The sequence below is a fragment of the Akebia trifoliata genome, chromosome 12 (genome assembly GCF_017979445.1).
Source record: "Akebia trifoliata isolate Shusen 1 chromosome 12, ASM1797944v1, whole genome shotgun sequence".
NCBI lineage: Eukaryota > Viridiplantae > Streptophyta > Magnoliopsida > Ranunculales > Lardizabalaceae > Akebia > Akebia trifoliata.
In genome coordinates, this window is record NC_141386.1 from 29,212,938 (window position 1) to 29,232,770 (window position 19,833).

The following is a 19,833-nucleotide window of genomic DNA, read 5'->3' on the forward strand; positions in this document are numbered from 1 at the left end:
CTAAAATTCCCCAAATACCCAAATGATTCCTCGAATTTCACACATAAAAAGGGAAAAATGCAAAAAATGTTAAATCTTGTTTAATGCCCTAAAGTTCACATGACAATTTTTACCAAAATGAAATTTAATTAAAAAGCCAACATGCATGAATAATTTTCAAATCGGCCAAAATTCACACGTGAATAAACAATTTCAAAATTGATAAATATTCCACATGTATAAATAATTTCCCAATTAGTGATGTCATACTTGCACAAATTGATATCAAATAAGTTAAATATCATAACATGCATAAATAATTACCAACTCGATTTAATATCAAAATATGCATAAATAATTACCAAATTGGTTAATTATCATAACATGTACAAATTGATTTCCCAAACTAGAAAATTTCATCATACACAAAAAATTTTGAATTAATAAAGTCCGCACGTGTAAAATACGTGTAAAATTTTCTGAATCTATAGAATCCATATCACTCATAGTTACCAAATTGGTAAAACATGAATAAATATAAACTTTTTAAATCAATAAAAAAAACATACAATGCATAATTACCAAATTGGTAAAATATGGATACATGTAAACCTTCTAAATTAATAAAGTCGATAGCATGTTAGGTTGCCAAATCGGGATGATATGAATATATGTAAACTTTCCAAATCAACAAAATCTATATCATGTAAGATTGTCAAATTAAGAATATATGAATGCAAGTGAACCTTCCAAATCAATAAAATCGATATCACATAAGATTACCAAATTGGTAAAATATGAATACACATGAAATTTCTAAATTGATAAAATCGATATCACGCAAGATTGTCAAATTGGTAAATATTGATACACATGACATTTCTAAATTAAAAAAAAAAAAAATCTTTCATGTTGAAAAATTTTAAATTAAAAAAATCTTCACACATTAATTAACTCCTAATTTAAAAATTAAATCATGAATATCTTCTAATTTAACAACTATGCTATGGTATGGGATAATTCTCAAATCATCAAACAATAAATTGCATGTTAGGATTCATCGAATTAAACATCATATATTCCCAAACACGAATAATTGAAAGGATAATTCTAATTACTCTAGTCATAAAAAAAAAATTCAAAAACAATCCCAATAAAAATAATAGTTTGAGCATAGTAATCATGAACTTGCAAACAAATATATATAATCTCCAATCCTACTAATGTGAGAAACAAATAAAAAAAAAAAGAAATAAGAAAGAAAAGAAAAAAAAAATTCCTTATACCATAAGCTACATGATGGTTATAATTCGAAAATAATAAAGAGTATCAGAATCGATCATCGAAGAAAGAAAATAAAAAACATAAGACGTGATGAGAAAAAAAAACAAACAAACTAATGAACTTACCTCTGTAACTAAGGGTAGATGTGTGGGGTTCCTTCAGGCACGATCTGAGGTGGTTGTGAGAGACGTTAAAAAATGGATTATGGGAGAGAGTATGGCTGCTGTGAAGAGAAGGAGGCGTCGATGTGAGATGAAGAAGTGATGAAGATCGCTGTGGTAGAGCATTGTAGATGGATGATGAAGTGATGGCTGGTGTGAAGAGAAGTGGGCATCGAGTGGGATGAAGAAGTAACAACTGGGTGAAGAGAAGGAGGCGTTGAAGATGATGAACAATTAAAGGTTACTCTTTTTTTTTTTTCTAATTATTATTTGATTTTTGAAGGAACGATTGAAGAGAAGGAAAAAAAATAGCGTTTTTCACATTTTTTTTTAGAGAGATGAGAATAGGTTGTTGCCCAACCTCTTTCACGTTTTTTTTAGAGAGAACAGCATAGCCTTTTTACACATTTTTTTAGAGAGGAGAATGGCCTTTTTTCACGTTTTTTCTATTTTTTTAAGCCAGGAGAATGATTTGCTGCCCCCAACCTTTTATACATTTTTTTCTTTCTAAAATTCCTTTCTTTCTTTTAGTTTGTTTATTTCTAATTTTTTTCTTTTTAGAAACTTCCTCAAGTCTCAAACGTGTGAGATTGCAATAAAAAAAATTCGATCTTGCACTTCACGATTCACGTCACTTCCATAACTTACGATTGGTCAAATCCATCGATTGGATCAATTTAAAATCGATAGCTTAATGACTTGATTGTATTTCACATTAATTAGTGAAATTTTATTCTAAAAATTTTGTGTTGGTTATTCATCATTGATCATGAATTTATTCAATTGATTGATTAGTGATTGGTTCGATTTGTTGAATACTATTGACATCCTTCTTTAATTTTGATCGATCTTTTTTTTTTTTTTTTAATTTTAAAATTGGGGTGTAATAATAAAAATTATTATCGACAAAGGTCCAATATCCAAGTTTGCAATTTAAAAATTCTTATTCCATTATCTCATCACGAACTGTAGATGTAATCCATATAATCATCATTTTACATGATCAACCGACGCAATTCCACATGGTGAAAATTGTATGAAGAATTTTGTCATTTTATATATAAAAAATATGGTTTTTCTGCACATGGGGCCTCTAGATTTTCTCGACGTACATGTACATTGTCAAAATTTTATTTTTGATTGCGTCTTCCTAGAAATTGAGGTTTCTACAAGTCGTCATCAAAATGATATTTTTGTCATTTTTTCAATTCTTCGTAAACATCTTCGTTTTCTTTGATTTTAGTCTCATTAGACTCTCAATCACATTCTAAAGTAATGAAAGTACTTTTAAGGTTTTTTGGAGGTATGGGACCCACGAGGGATAATTTCATCATTTTATCAATTTTTACGAATTTTGACATGCAACTTCTTTTGGTCCCAATGTCATTATTTTTAAGTCTCGAAGTCACATTTTTCTAACATTGCAAGGTCTCTAAGCTATCAAAATGTGTGGCAAACCTAAACATGTGTACTTACTAAATTGAGTGTAAAATATATCGATCATAAACATGCGTAATCTCTATGTTGAGTGTGCCAAGGAAAAGAGATATCAAATCATGAGGACTGAGAAGAGATTGGAGAAAATAGGGAAAATACCACGCATAAAGTTTTGACTTTTCGCACATTCTACACTTATTATTAGGAATCCATAAATACTAGGAGACGAATTGTCGAATAAGACAGATGCAAAAATGGATTGTCTACAAATGAAAAAAAAGTTATCATTAGAAAGCTTTGAAAAAGATCTATAAAATCATGTTGAACGATCTATGAAATTTTTTTTTTGGTGGATTTGCTTAGGCATCGTTTTACGCGGCTTCTAAGGAGTGTGTTTTCGCCTCTTACCTCCTTGAAAAGCACTTTTGGAGTCAATTGTTGTTTGGTATGCAAATGGTTTTTGAAATCATGTAGAACTCAAAATCCCAAAGTGGGCAGGAGACAAAGTTGCTCTGATTCACTTTTCATTTTGCATTTTTGGGGGAATTCAAATAGGCCATAAAATGAGTTTCTCTAGTCAAAAACTCTGTAATCTCATAATATTTAAATTAATGACTAGAAAATCACAAAAATAAAAATTGATTCTAAGGTTTCAAATTTATAATCAAAATGTCCAAAATTTTAATTACAAAATGCACATAGCTTAATTCTAAACACTTCATGATATTTGTCACCAAAACAATGAATGTTGCAATCATGATTCAAATAAATATAATCGTTCTCTTTTAAAAGTAAGGGATGCGACAAATGAGGCCTTAATGCACAGTGTTGATAAGCTAATTATCCCATGATTTACCTAAATCAATTCCATGCATCATCCATCCAATATGAGGCCCGTAAATTGGACAGTCCAGATTAAATATGGGTCCAAATTGAATATAAGTAGTCTCTCCATGGTAACATCCACCGTGTTAAACATCATACCATTACATGTTTTGTATAAATGGTGTTCATGAACCAAGAATTCTGTGGTTGGCTAATATACATGTATTATCATTCAATATTTTAATTTTGGATTTGCTAGAATCAGCTTTTGAAAATTGATTTTTGAAAATCCAAAATCTTGTTTACATTATAGTTTCTATTAGGTCCGATGTTGTCATCATGAACTTCTAGAATTATTTTTCCAATACCCCCCAGGATTGATTTACCAGAATTTATGAGTTAAGATGTTGGTCCTTGCAAAACAATTAATCTCTCTAAAGCTTGATAGAAATTAATTATACGAGACCTTTTTAAGAATAAAATTCATCCGTACCTTCTTGGTATTGGTATTGGTATTTATGTTATAAATAATGATTTTCTACCCCTCTGACAAACTCTGCTTAAGTGGCATGTGCATAGAATCATAAATTTTTCCTCGGGATACATAATTGCATATATTTATGGGGATGTGCAATTGTGTATCCGAAAGAAAACAAATCAGTGGTTCCATGCACATGCCATGTCAGGAGAGTTTTTTTTTTTGTTGGGTGGGGTTGGGGTGGGGTAGAATTTGTTAGAGGGGGAGTTAGAAAATCATGACTCTTATATTATACATCATTTGTGATCATGGCATATGCGTTCTCATAATTAATTACTTTTGTGGTAAATAATTTCCTTCATAACTCTTACTTCCTTCAATCTTCCTTCCATTGGTTAACCTTCTCATTGTGCTACCAACTTTTGGATTATGTAGCATGGTTACTATGGGTGAATTTTTTTTGTTTACCCATTCTTCGAGATATGTATTATAGGATGGTTTGATCTATCCTTCTTCTCCAATGAATTTGAGTGGTCTAGGTCTTCTTTTCCAATGAAATGATTCAATTTAGATATTTTTGTCCGATGAAAGGTTAAGTATCTGATCGTCTTCTCCGACGAGTTGGGACATCAGTATGGTGTCTACTTAATAGACTCCGACGATCAAGATAGTACAAAGTCCAACCCACTAAATTGTAGGGAAAAAAGAGATGGAAAAGAGGTGGCAATGAGAATATCTAGTATTGTTCTCTGATTTTTGGTCCCCTCAGATGGAGAGGCATGTCTACTTTTATATACTTGGGTGGGCAGTTATAAGTTGGTTTATTATTGCTCAATCCGTAACAACTCGCCCACTAGCTTATGCTAGACTGTAACTTTTTTTATTTTATATTGTGGGTATCCCTACCCTTCGGTGAGACTAATCTCGTGGTCACATGCACCACCCTCTCCAAAAGTCTTACATGCAAACAGGTTGATGAGTCGAGGGTCAACCGAAAATTCATAGCTTTGCGGGGTTTCAAACACTTGACCTACTCTTCTTGAGGAGTTTATCAATGTTCGGCTTGCCACTAGGCCAACCCCTTAGGGTTATGTTAGACCGTAACTGATGATCTCATAAATATTGCATTAATGTCCACAAATTTTTAATTAAGTCACGACTACTTCTAGTGAGTTTTATTAGTATAACAATCGAAACTCAATATCGACTCATTTTATTGAGTTAACTCAATCGACCTATGCCCTTACAATTTGTTTGGATCAGTTCGCCAAGTTGATCGGGCATTTCTATTATCTATGATCTAACTCTTAAATAATGGTAGAAGCTTACACTTAATTAGTTAAATTATATTAGTTATTGCACGACCTAACTTTCCACACAAGGGTGTAGTAAGGTGGGCATTCATAGCCGAGCATTCCTACACTATTGCATAGTGAGAGTGGCTAGCTTGGCTGAACTCCCTACACTCTTGCGTGGTGAGTGGGGCTAGCTTGGCCGAACTCCATACACAAGAGTGCGATGAGTTCAGTCAGCATGGACTGAACTCTTTACACTTGTGTGGTGAGTTCGACTAGTTTGACCGAACTCCCACTCTGGAATGTATGGAGTTAGGTCATAATCTCTTAATGTTTGGACACGAATCTTGAGGATCTTTGATCATCCAATGTTTAGAATATCGAACGATGTGTAAAATTTGACTCTCACAGTAACATACATGCATGTTTACACGTCTTATCAAACACTTTCAATCGTTATCTTAAATTTTTTTTTTAGAAATGATGATCCACGTGGATTGTTCTCATTGGATGATATTTCTATGTACCCACAATTTCTAGAAATTAGTTTCATAATTGATAATCTCCTGTTTATTGACACGAAATATCATATACTAAGTGCAAAATCACAACAAAAATATTTCAAAATCATAAAAAAATGTATCGTATGTCGATTATGATTTTTAATTTTGATTATAAGAGAATCACTTATATTAGTATAACCAAATAAAGAATCTGATTGTGAGGACAAATTAGATCTTAGGATCTGAACTACTACGTGACAGGACCACCTAATTTTTGATAGCTCGCGAAGCATCAGATTGCAGATAATTTTAAAACCAAATTGTGACCTTTTGCCAACGAATTTCTTGTTTCTCATTGGATTCATGAATGCCGTAGTACAGAAATCATCCTGACGTGTACTCTGGACCGGAGATTCGGATCTTCTAATGTTGCAACCAATTTCTTAATTTTCTTATATAAGTAGGACAAAAGGAATGATAATTTCAGGCTCATTAATGTTTAAACTGTAGATGTCTAACTGGTATTTGATTCGGATCCGAATCCATTATCTCGGTTCGGGTGCATATTTTCCAAACCAATACTGTTCTTCAACCAGGATAGTGGTTCCAAGTTTTGGTACTTTACTGGAATTGAAAGGAAATATATTTCAGATTTGGATACATTAATAATACCTAAATCAGAATTGTTCTTGAACCAGGATAGTGGTTCCAAGTTTAGATACTTCACTAATGGAAGCGGAATCGAAAGGAAATGTGTTTCGGAATTGGGTACATTTACACCCATATCGGGATTCATACAATAGTTATAGCAGTCATTGAAGGGGGTGGGGGGTTGTTAATGGATCGGGTCCATGTTGAATCAAGATCAATGTAGGACCATTCTGACATAGATTAGATTGGACCCAGAACTAATCCGATAAAACTTTGATTGGACCCTTGTTAGATCGGATTTTCTCATTGAATCTCAATATCAGGATCTGAATTTGATAGCAAATGGATCGGGTTAAATCCGATTTGATATGCAAGATATAAATAAATTTTATACATTTAAACAAAATGTATGATATAACTAGGGACATATCACCACAAACAAAGGATAAAGCAAGTGTTGGATTCAAAATTGTTGGTAAAGATTACATATTAGTTTGTTTTACTCATGCCTATAACTAGGGATGTGCACTATCTGGGTTGGGGGAAGTATTGGAATCAAGTTGAACTTGGCTGGTTCAACAAATCCTAAACTAAAATCGAATCGAATATACCCTAGAACTTTTGGTTTGGTTCGATTCTCGGGTCACCAAAAGTTGTATTCCTACCATCATTTTGCTATGTTACACCCTATTCATTAATTCTTACAAACATATCCGACAATGACATTGAATTGTTAGTGAGGGGTGACAACGATGGTTAGGATTTTCTTCTTAAAAATCCAAAGGATCTGTTAGAAAAAAAAGAGAACTAAGATTGAAGATGTGTTATATGTTAAATGTAATATAAATATATTATATTTATATTTATATTAATATAATGAATATTGATTCGGTTCTCGGTTTAGTTTGATTCTAGGACACCCCTGAACTGGTAATTAAACTGAATCAATCGATTCTTCAAAATTTCTACCCAGAATCAAATCGATTATCCATAAATTCAAACTAAACCAACTCTAACCGTCTAGGATCAATTTGATTCTTGTCTTGGCCTGATCCGATGTGCACCCTTACCTATAACATCAAAGAGACCATTATATTGGTAGTATTCAAAATAAGTTCTCGACCTAGAGTTCCACTTGAAGTAGCAAGGGCATGGTAGCTGCCAAATATTCTATTGGTACATGAAATTTAGAGCAAGTCCAATAGATTATCAACTCAAATTGTTAGTTGAACCCAAACCCTAAATTCAAATCCAATATTATCATATCAAAATAGATTGGATTTTTTTCATTTTAATAACGAGAGTGTCCAGACCTATAGACCTAACTAACAGGGGGATTCCCAAGTACATGCAATACCCTACAAACCACATGTACCAGGTAAACCGGGATAAATCCTTATAGATAGTTAACGAGAGGGCTTAAACTCAAGATCTCTCTCTTTTTGAAGGGAGGCCTTGGCCATTGCACCCAATACTTATGGCTTAAATAGATTGGATTTTCGAATACGTGGATCCATTCATTGAGTGCCCTAATGTAATATGGACCTGGGAGTATCACATCCCAATGTAGTTTATCTTATCTTTGGTAGGAAGAACGTGACCATCTAAGGGGCATATTTTTTTTTTTTTTTTTTTGACAAGTTCTTCTAAGGGGCATTTTCGCCATAAACAAAGAAGCTATTTATTATTTTAAAAATTAAGAACATTGAGTACGGATTGGGAGTACAAGGACGTAGTGCCCGAAGTAGTCGAAAAATAGCAGTTTTGATTCGGCGGGAAGTTAACTAACATTTGAACGTCTCGTTGTTTATTCGTTTGGCGGAGTTGCAGAAGTTAGGGTTTCGTCTTCTTGCGCATAGAGCTATCGGCCATGGATTTCTCGACTACGGCAAATGTACGCATCTGCAATCATCCTCACATCTCTCTCTCTCTCTCTCTTGGAATCTCTGTTTATTTATTTAATTATGTTTTGTGCTGTAATTTGTCTGTTTTCAATCGATGAAGGTTTGCTGTCATTTCTTTTCTTCAGGTTATATATTTGGATTTCATTTCTTTTTTTGGAGCACTGGCTCTGAGAACGCGATTTCGAAAAGCTTTGTTTCTAGCTTTTCGATTTCCGATTCTAGGGTTTGGGTGATTGGGTGTTGGAGCTAGTTTCATAGTGCAGAAACGGATTATTTGAATTCTCAGAGGTACATAACGTAATTGTTTCTATATTTTATAGCTCTGTTTGATTAGTATCTTTTGGAAATCTTGCAAGTTTTTGAGATCAGTAATGTTTGTTTGAGTTGAGAATAGTTGAAAATAAATGTATTCTAGGGTTTGCTTTACCCATTCATCCGAAAATAAGAAAAAGAAGAATCCGTTGACGCCGTGGCTTTGAATTACGATTGTATACAAATGCATATTTGCACTTATTTTATGTTATAATATACACTATTGCTTCAAAATAATGCATATTTTTAGTTATTTCTTTCCATTTGGACGGTGTTTCCAACTCGAATTATTATTTGCGTCTAATTGATCGTCCGAAACATCTTCAGATTGAATGGGTCAATCAGGGAATTGGTTATCAACCACGTAAAATGAATACAAAACTTTCAGATGGTGTACAAGACCAGAAGCAATAACTAGTCAGGTCGAAAAGATTAAACTCAAGTCCAACTAAGCGGGTTTCAATTTGTCGGGTAATTGGGTACCCATTGAACCCCAAACTTTGGTTGTAAGCCAACTTAGCAGAAAAATAAGAAATAAAATGTTATAAAAACAAGGAAATTTGGCTAAGTGTTAGGCAATTACTTTTGGAATTCTATGTGTAAAAGAAAGAACCTCATGAATTGATCACAATCTTCTGATACTGCAGATTCTCTACTAAGGTGAAGCTAAAGGAGAACCAAAATGGATGATGTATCAATTGCCCTTGCAGCTGTTAGCAAGGAAACTGTTGATCTGGTACATATTTTAGAATTATAAATTTTTTTTCCTAATGTACAACAGATCCCATTATGTAATTGAGATACAAACTTGAGCTCTTGAATTATCATGTTTACAAGGCATGTCTGATTGTACTAAAATCTTAAGCTTATTATTGGTTTTTAATGTAGCTACCAAAATTTTCTCATTTTATATCGTTAGTCCTAATGCCCCCTTTTTTTTTTTTTTTTGGGATACTATTTGGGGAGGTCATTTTCTCCTGAACTGTTTTTGTAAATTCTATAAAAAGTATTAAATATGCCAAATTAATTGTATTTAATTTTGTTTGATCTTGGGGAATAAAAGATTTCATTTATCGAAGATGAATTTACCTTTAAAGTTTGACTTATCTCCTAATTTCCTTGTTTTACTAATTTTTTTCCTTCTAGTGAAAGTTTTTAATTCTTTAATCGATGGAATTCAAGAGAATTTGTTTCGGGACTTAATTTATTGAAATAAACTAAAAGATAATTCAGATGATTCATTGATCATAAATAAAATAATGAGAACTTGATCTTATTGGTAATATGAATTTCTAAGACAATGGTACAGATTTCACTCTTGCATAAACATATACTTGATGCCTTTTTGCTAAATCTAGATTGTGCATTTTGTAGGAAAACATCCCCCTTGAAGAAGTTTTTGAAAATCTTAAATGTACACGAGAGGGGCTGAGTTCTGATGGTGTTCAAGAGCGATTGGAACTGTTTGGGTACAACAAACTTGAAGAGATAAAGGTCAGTCATGACATGGTTTGGTTCAATATTTTCAAATGCTAAGACGTGAGGTGAGGCACTTGGTTGGCTAGCACCTCAAGGCATAAGGCATAAGAAGAGAGGAAGAAAACTTAAAATATGGTTAATATATATATATATATATATATAAAATAGGAAAATTAAGATATTTTTTCTATCATTCTTTTTACAGGAAAGCAAAATATTAAAGTTCTTGGGCTTTATGTGGAATCCTCTATCATGGGTCATGGAAGCAGCAGCGATCATGGCCATTGCTCTAACACAACCGGGGGCAAGTCTATAGAATTCTTCCTTTATTTTGTTAAATATTATCTGATGATATCAGAACCTCACTATCTTGATTATATGAAAAAATACCATGTGTGCAGGAAAAAAGAGCCGACTACCTTGATTTTTTTGGCATTATTACACTACTTATTATCAATTCAACCATCAGTTTCATAGAAGAAAATAATGCTGGCAATGCGGCTGCTGCACTTATGGCTCGTTTGGCTCCAAAAGCCAAGGTTTTTTTTTCCCCTTTTTACTTCTTCCTTGCAGCTTCATCTTTTCCATTGAAAAATTAGCTTCACTTTTTGTTTACTTTGTCTCTTGCCCGTAAAATTTTCTCTTCTCATTAGGTCTTACGTGATGGGAAATGGAGTGAGGAAGATGCTTCTGTGTTGGTTCCTGGAGACATAATCAGTATCAAGCTTGGAGACATCATTCCCGCTGATGCACGTCTTCTTGATCATGGAGATCCATTAAAAATTGATCAGGTATATATTCTTTTAAATTATGAGTAACTGGTTGCTGCATTTATGACTAAAGCCTAATCCTAAAAATTTGGGGTCGGCTGAATGAATCTTGTTGCTCCATTCATTTCTGTCGAAAGCCATGTTTTCTGTTAATTTATGTGTTTGGATCTCAATGTGAATTATTATTGCGTTATCATTGACTCATTGGATTGGTCATCTTACATGTATATATAGAGCTTTAATTTGTTGTGAGAAAAAAAATCATGAACACATAACATTTATCTTTAAAATACGAAAGATAAAAATTGGATTGAATTTTTAATAATTCTGAAATTCCTAATGAGCTAATCTTAAGTCATTTGCCTGTATATTATCACTTACCTTTGTATGCTATCAAAATGCCAAACTCAGTTTGTGGATTCACATATTCCTATTTTGATGTCCTTACTTTTTTTGATAGGTAAAAACAATATATTAAAAAAAGATGGGTGATCAAGATGACCACCCCAACAAATACAACTGACACCAAAACTACGGCGAGGCTATATTACAAACTTCCATCTCCCCACAAAATCCTCGAAAACACCCCTAAAATCTTTAAACACTTTACATCAATATAATATAAGTTTAAAATGGAAATAACAATATCCTGCACATCATTGCTCTTACTCTTAAAAATCCTACTATTCCTTTCCTTCCTTGTCCCTAGCAAAATGCAATGGAAAGAATCAGCACCTGAATCAACAATGGAAAACACCCAACAATTCTGAACAAAGACAGAAAATGCCACCAAACCTTCTGAGCAAGAGAGCAATGAATAAAAATGTGAGCCACACCCTCATGACAATCCTTACAAAGGAAGCAAAAAATTGTCCTAAAAAACCCTCTTCGAATTAATTGATCCGACATGAGGATTTTTCTTCCAAAGCCGCTGACCACGTAAAAAATGATACTTTTGAAGGCACCTTGGGGCCCTAAATTGCCTTCGTAGGATAAAGGTTGTGATTGACCTGGTTCATTGAATGATAAAATCATGCATCTGAGAAACATCTGATTTGAGACGTGTGCATGTGCGTGTGCGCGTGTGTGTGTGGAATGGTCAGGATTGAGGAATGTCCAGAAAGGCATTTTGTTATTGGTTTAATTCTCTTTGCTCGTTCTGTTTGAAGCTAGGTACTTTCATTTTTTAGTTATTGGCCAATCAAAATGAAAGAAACTTCACTCCTCCAGGTTAAACCTGAATCGTAGTATTCTATATTCTTTTTTGAATCGAAGGGCCAACTTATCTTGTTCACAACAATAAATTGGATTATGAGAGATTTTCAAAATCTCATTTGTTTGTCAACATCTAAAGGATCTTTCAGCACAATTAAAACTCCCTGAATGCTTCATTACACTATTTGGAAAATCATACCCTATATGGTGGTCTGGAACTTTTGACATTTATATGCGACGAGTGAGTTACATCTATAATGGTCAATTGATTGTTAAGAAAAGTTAGTTCTTTAAATCGATTGGATGTATTTTGAGGTACTTGATTTTAACATAATTAGCAAACATTTTCAGTCTTCCCTCACTGGAGAATCATTGCCAGTGACCAAGCATCCGGGTGATGGGGTTTACTCAGGTTCGACATGTAAGCAAGGTGAAATTGAAGCAGTTGTTATTGCCACTGGAGTTCATACTTTCTTTGGGAAGGCTGCTCATCTAGTGGAGACTACCACACATGTTGGGCATTTTCAACAGGTCCATTTTGTTCAAAAACTTTTCTATCTCTATGAAGTCAACTTCAAACTGTTAATCAACCAACTACTCCAAAAGACCAATCTGTTGGAGAGGGGGAGAACTATGAATATATGAGGGTCACTGGACTTAACTGGGGTATGAAACACCCGAGAGTGGAGTAAAATATACACTCAACACTCCCCCTCACCCATATAAGGGTGGAAAGAATTGAACCCTTGACCTATACGAACCTAGCGCTTTGATACCATGTTAACCAACCAACTACTCCAAAAGACCGATCTGTTGGAGAAGGGGAGAACTATGAATATAAGAGGGTCATGGGACTTAACTGGGGTATGACACGCCCGAGAGAGGAAAATGTGCACTCAACAGTGCTAATGGTCAGGCAGAAAGTTTTACCATATGTGGGAGTCTACTAGGTTATATCTGAGAAAGAATTTGTTACTGATCATGTATTTAATGAGTAATATTCACTTGATGGTTTCAGGTCTTAAAAGCAATCGGAAACTTCTGTATTTGCTCAATTGCAGTGGGGATGGGTATTGAAATAATTGTAATATACGGGCTTCAACAGAGGCCATATCGTGTTGGTATTGATAACCTTCTTGTGCTACTCATTGGTGGGATCCCAATTGCAATGCCGACTGTCCTTTCTGTTACCATGGCTATTGGTTCGCACCGTTTATCTCAACAGGTTTGAAATCATGCTCATAATGCTGGAATTTCATAATCTCCTAAGAAGAATTGAACCCATTTATGTTAATGACTGTGAATTAATCTTCATCCCACTCTATATAGGGTGCCATAACAAAAAGAATGACTGCTATTGAGGAAATGGCTGGCATGGACGTGCTATGCAGTGATAAAACAGGCACATTAACTCTTAACAAGCTCACGGTGGACAAAAATATGATTGAGGTGATACTTTTGGTCTCTCTGAATTGCTTTTACATTTCAGTAGATAGCTTTGCATATAAAATTAAATCTTTAGGGCTTGTTTGGTGACAATTTCATTGCACAAAGAAGGTATAGCCCCAATCAAGTTAGTTTCTTGAGTTCACTAGATAGGCTTTCTTTCAGAAAAATGTTTACATGCATAATTGCATTAGAACTTATGTTGCAAGAAATTATTATGTCGCCACAGGTTTTTGCAAAAGGTATTGACAAGGATATGGTTGTACTGATGGCTGCTAGAGCTTCAAGATTAGAGAATCAAGATGCTATTGATACTGCCATTGTCTCAATGTTGGGAGATCCTAAAGAGGTATTGGATTTAATTTATTGAACATCATCAAGCAATATGTCTTTGTAGTTTTTTTTTTTTTTTTCATATTAACAAATTTTGTTTATGCTGAAAGATCCTTGTCCAGCATTCTTGTGGACTCATTTGTTTATGTTTGAACCCAACTTTTTTAATTGCTGATAATCAATTTCTTCACCTCATTACACATCATTAATATGTTCTGTTGGCTTATTATAAGGCACGGGCTGGAATTAAAGAGGTTCACTTCCTTCCGTTTAATCCAACTGATAAGAGGACAGCACTGACTTACATAGATAGTGATGGCAAAATGCATAGAGTGAGCAAAGGTGCACCAGAACAGGTACAAAGTTATTCATGCAAGACCTTTGAAATTTGACTATATAAATTTGCATCTGAGACTACTAAGCTGTTTTGCCTTTTTGTCTTTTAGATTCTTAATCTAGCGTGGAATAAAACAGATATTGAACGTAGGGTACATGCAATAATTGACAAGTTTGCAGGTCGTGGACTTCGATCCCTTGGAGTTGCTTGCCAGGTAATTTATCATTCATGCTTTTACTGTATCCAAAATAGTCTTTGTCTCAACTAGAGCACACAAATTGGCTATATATTTTACATGGGTTTGCCGTAATGTTGGAACTTGGCGAATGCATCTATCGTCATTGATGCATAAATAAAGATACCAATTAGATGGATTTTTGGATCATATGGAGTTTTCTTTTCTTTAGGAAGTACCTACTGGTGATAAAGACAGTCCCGGTAATCCTTGGGAATTCGTGGGCCTTCTCCCTTTGTTTGATCCTCCTCGCCATGATAGTGCTGAAACAATTAGAAGAGCGTTGGATCTAGGAGTGAGCGTTAAGATGATCACAGGTTTGCCGTGTTTCTTATTAGATTCCCTCTCCACTTCAATTGCCCATGTGCATGGACTACATTTTCATGTATTATGCATCATGCTTGAAATATCATCTCAGGATTATTTACTGTGTCAGTCTTCCTGAATGAATATAGTAGTAGTTTGGTGGCTTGATTGATGTGTTGAATTATTCAATGCCTCATATTTAAACACAGAAAAGACATACTCATACATTTGTTAACCCATGCTGACGCACATTCTTATATATTGGACTACAGAACCTTTTATAGTTAGTTAAATTGTGAGAGCTGGTGAATATATTTTCCTTTTTGCAGCCCGAAAGAAGATGTCTTACATACTACTGAGTGTCTTTCCCCAATATCAATGTATTTTCAAGCTAATAAACTTGCATTCCTTATGAGTTATTGTTACTTATTGGGTGTAACTTGGACTGGTCCAACCTACGTTTGACAGTCCTAACCTAACAGGCTCAAGCTTGGGCTGGATTTTTCCTACTTCGGCAATGGGCTTGGGATGAAATTTCAGCACTCAACTCAAAGCCGATTGGCCTCAGGTTTAGGCTTTAGGCAACCTGACCACAACATCTAAGGCAGGTTCAATGCCTAACAAAATGTCCAAAAGCGAATCCTGTGTAACGAAGTTTCATATTCTGGTTTCTACCTACATTTCTTCCTGCTACTATGATGTCGCTCTTTCCTATTATATTATAACCATCTTATTTATTCAATGGATCAATATGACACCTTTTTTTTGGGTTTTTGACTAAAGGCTCACATTGCTCTGTTTTTTTGGCAAGGATAATCTGTTCATCATGGGATCATTGCCACAAAAAAAAATCTCATTCCGACATTTCTAGCCTTATCAAAAGAGGATTGGAAACTGAAACTTTTTTTGGACCACCCATTTTACTGCGAACATGAACTCCAAATTGATATGGTCAGCAGTTTAGAAAGAGCTGATTTTGTGTGAGGATGAGTACCATGTTGAGATTCTTATCTTCACAAAAAAGGACTCATTGACTCATCTCAATCTTGGCCCCCTGTGAGCATATATTGTTTTGCGTGTTCACATAGCTTGAGTGGCTTGGGCTCTGGCTCAGGCTGAAAATTCAGGGCCTGACTCAAAGTCGAGTTGGCTCGGTTTAAGCCTTTGGGAAACTTGTTCGAACCCAAGCGTGGCATCTATTATAAACATCTCATTTAACACCCTTTATTATTATTATTTATAGAAACATTTTTTGTAACTTATACTTTTTCTCATTAATATTTGTGCTTCTATCACTATTATCTCATGGTTTAAAGGATTAGGATCCGAATTTGTATTGTTCAGCACTGATCCTGAGTCGGATTGGCAAATCTCAAGTGACTCCAAAGTCTCATTAATACTAATGAGTTTAGACCTAAGTCAATTTTGCACCCTTTGTTTCAGGTTCTTTTTACTACCATTAAGGCTTTTGCATTACGTGCATTCTCATTGAAGTATTCTGTCATGAAAACTTTTGCAGGTGATCAACTTGCAATTGGTAAGGAAACAGGAAGGCGGCTTGGAATGGGCACCAACATGTATCCCTCATCATCTTTACTCGGTGAAAACAAGGATGAGTCGGTTGCAACTCTGCCAATCGATGAACTTATTGAGAAAGCTGACGGTTTTGCTGGGGTCTTTCCTGGTAAATTTGTTTGTTACAATATAAACTTCAAGGAATCTACCCGATATACCTATTTCTGATTCATGGTACCATGCAGAACATAAGTATGAGATTGTTAAGAGGCTACAAGCTAGAAAGCACATTTGTGGAATGACGGGTGATGGGGTCAATGACGCGCCCGCATTAAAAAAGGCTGACATAGGCATTGCAGTGGCAGATTCCACGGATGCTGCTAGGAGCGCTTCTGACATAGTACTAACGGAGCCTGGGCTGAGTGTTATTATTAGTGCCGTTTTAACAAGTCGTGCAATCTTTCAGAGAATGAAGAACTATACGGTAATCGGATCATTCATTTAGTTAGATTTTAAAAGGGCTGGTGTTAAGGGCTCCCATATATTAGATAGGGCAGCCATTTTCACAGGGGCACCCACATTTTATTTCCAACTTATTGAGTTTAGCAGGGGCACCCACAATCACACATGCACCATTAATCAGAAAGTTTTTTTAGCCAGTGTAGACAGGATCCTGTTGACACCATTAGGGCCATGTCGACAAGACCCTGTTGACACTAGACAAATTTTTGAAAAAACATGCAGGTGCCCAAATCAGGTCCCCACTTGAGCAAAAATTCGGTTTTTAAAAAATACATGAGAGCCCAAGCTAAATTGTTCGCCACCTTTAACACTGGCCTAAGACTAGTTATTGTGGGAAACCTGAGTTGTGTAGTATATGTACTGAAAATCTGTCTTTTCTCAGATATATGCTGTGTCTATCACCATACGTATAGTGGTAAGCTTCCATTTATATTACATTATTTATTAGTGGACAAAGAAGTGCTACCTTTACCAATTATTTCTCACCAGTACCCGGGTTGTTGAACAGCTAGGGTTTATGTTGCTGACTGTATTCTGGAGATTCGACTTCCCTCCTTTCATGGTTCTCGTCATCGCCATTCTTAATGATGGTTATTATTACTAAAATCTCTACTTCTAGTTTCATGTATCATTAGCGTCAATTGTTTTCAACCATCTCTATTGATGTGTTTCCTACTTGTTCTTTAGATCTGTTACGCCCCTTGTTTATTGCTTGGCTTGTGAACTTGTTTTCAGGTACTATCATGACAATATCCAAAGACAGGGTCAAGCCTTCTCCTCTTCCTGACAGTTGGAAGCTCAGTGAAATTTTCGCAACTGGGGTTGTCATCGGTAGTTACTTGGCTATAATGACCGTAATATTTTTCTGGGCAACTCACGAGACTAACTTTTTTCCGGTAAACGCGCTTCTTTTCTTCTTCATTTTAATATACCTCATCTTTTGATGAATAAAGAACCTACCGATTTCTGTAAAGTGTGTGGACTGCATTGAAGGTTTCTTGAAGAGAAATATTTTTATCAGGATGGGAGTGAAAAGAAGAATTATTTTTTTTTGTATTGAGGCATCTCAAAATTTACAAAACTACCCTCGTTAGGCTGCACATGTCACGCAGTGGAGAGCCTGTGACATAAAAGTCTGAGCAAAAAACTCCTCGTGAAAGAAGTCATCTTGCGTTTGTATGCTATTGGTCCCACCAACGAAATCTTACAAGTCAACAAGTGATTCACTCTGATGATCATATTAACCATCTTATGGGAACTTGCAACCCACAGTTGTGTTTCCCTACATCTCACTCAATCACTCACACTGATTAATTTGTGCAGTTGTGCAGAAATAATGATGGATTCTGATTGTCTTTTGGTAAATTTTCTTTCCAGAACCTTTTCAATGTGAAGAATTTCAACAAACACCACTTCATTATGAAAGATGAGAAGGATTTAACACAACTCAATGAAATGATGGCATCTGCTGTTTATCTTCAAGTCAGCACCATCAGCCAGGCCTTAATATTCGTCACTCGTTCTAGGGGATGGTCTTTCACGGAACGGCCCGGTCTTCTGCTTGTCACTGCATTCATCATTGCTCAGCTGGTATTGGATTTGATACCGTTCATCATTTTACTTCATTTTTGGTAAATAAAATTAAGTCCAATAATGGGAAATTTTCGGATGGCTCTGGACTTAATTGGTCAATCAGAGACCACTAATTATATTTTTTTTTTGCTTGTTTACATCATGACATATGGTTTGTTTTCTCACTTGACGTAATGCTATCATAGTTCTCATTGAAGATTTGAATTTCAATATTTATTTGCTTAAGAAACTTTGATTGTAAAAGATAACTATGATTCTTCTTTTGAAGGTTGCAACTCTGATAGCTGCCACTGTATCGTGGCCGTATGCTGGAATCAGAAAGATTGGCTGGCATTGGACTGGTGTTATTTGGTTGTACAACATTTTAACTTACATGCTGCTCGATCCAATTAAATTCGCCGTCCAATATGCTCTCAGCGGAAAAGCGTGGGGTCTTGTGATGGATCAGAGAGTGAGTATATCTGAAATTCCCTCCCATTACATTTTTCCATTATGTATACTAATATCTATTTTCTATGTTCTTTTCTGTTTAAAGTTCTTAATGGGTCTTTCGTCTAATATTTGATTTGATTTTGGCCTTGTGTGTGTTTTAACTAGACGGCATTTACAAACCGAAAGGACTTCGGTAGGGAAGCTAGGGAGGCTGCATGGGCAGCGGAACAGCGGACACTTCATGGCCTCCAATCTGTTGAGGCAAAGATGTTTAATGAGAGACATGCTTTCGGAGACATTAATCTCATGGCTGAGGAAGCTAAACGACGAGCTGAGATTGCTAGGTTTGTATTTTGTTCTGTACTTTGATCTCAAGGGATGAATTTTAGAATACCTCTCATCACACACACACACACACACGCGCGCATGTACAAGCGCACAAACACACAATGCGGATCACCAACTCATCATAACTAATGTTTTTTTTTTTGCCGCCTCACAGGCTGAGAGAGCTTCACACTCTAAAAGGTCGGGTCGAATCCTTTGCCAAGCTGAGAGGCTTGGACGTTGATGCTATCAACCAGCACTACACCGTCTGAAAGGTGTCTTGGAGTTCTTTATTCCCTCCCCCCCCCCCCCCTCTCTCTCTCTCTCTCTCTCTCTCTCTCTTCTAATCTTCTGTTTATTTCCTCTAGTTTTTCTGGTTTCATGTTATGTTGTGTGCTCACAAAACTCTATTATGTAACAGTTGCAATAAAACTTCTTTGTTTGAATTTAGTGTCATTTGCAGTCTTTCAATCTTTATTATTATAGTTAGAGAC

At 35.2% G+C, this 19,833-nt stretch overlaps 1 protein-coding gene across 1 annotated transcript; it reads left to right on the forward strand.

Moving 5' to 3' along the window:
• The first annotated feature begins 8,319 nt into the window (after positions 1 to 8,319).
• On the forward strand, positions 8,320 to 19,789 carry LOC147389340 (plasma membrane ATPase 1-like). Its single transcript, XM_086417982.1, has 24 exons — positions 8,320 to 8,507; positions 8,643 to 8,805; positions 9,157 to 9,300; positions 9,477 to 9,565; positions 10,204 to 10,323; positions 10,514 to 10,612; positions 10,710 to 10,847; positions 10,962 to 11,099; positions 12,645 to 12,824; positions 13,312 to 13,518; positions 13,623 to 13,742; positions 13,969 to 14,088; positions 14,306 to 14,428; positions 14,519 to 14,623; positions 14,817 to 14,961; positions 16,470 to 16,634; positions 16,711 to 16,949; positions 17,370 to 17,402; positions 17,496 to 17,577; positions 17,723 to 17,883; positions 18,365 to 18,577; positions 18,849 to 19,031; positions 19,178 to 19,356; positions 19,515 to 19,789. Exons 4-24 carry the CDS (start codon positions 9,512 to 9,514, stop codon positions 19,609 to 19,611), a joined length of 2,901 nt encoding a protein of 966 aa, XP_086274108.1. The 5' UTR covers positions 8,320 to 8,507; positions 8,643 to 8,805; positions 9,157 to 9,300; positions 9,477 to 9,511; the 3' UTR covers positions 19,612 to 19,789.
• Positions 19,790 to 19,833: the final 44 nt, after the last annotated feature.

What these genes read in the sequence shown, in the direction of transcription:
- LOC147389340 (XM_086417982.1), top strand. Translation starts at nt 9,512, where the DNA reads ATGGATGATGTATCAATTGCCCTTGCAGCTGTTAGCAAGGAAACTGTT. An exon ending in GCAAGGAAACTGTTGATCTG is followed by an intron (nt 9,566 to 10,203) that starts GTACATATTTTA and finishes TGCATTTTGTAG; the next exon opens with GAAAACATCCCCCTTGAAGA. An exon ending in TGGACAAAAATATGATTGAG is followed by an intron (nt 13,743 to 13,968) that starts GTGATACTTTTG and finishes ATGTCGCCACAG; the next exon opens with GTTTTTGCAAAAGGTATTGA.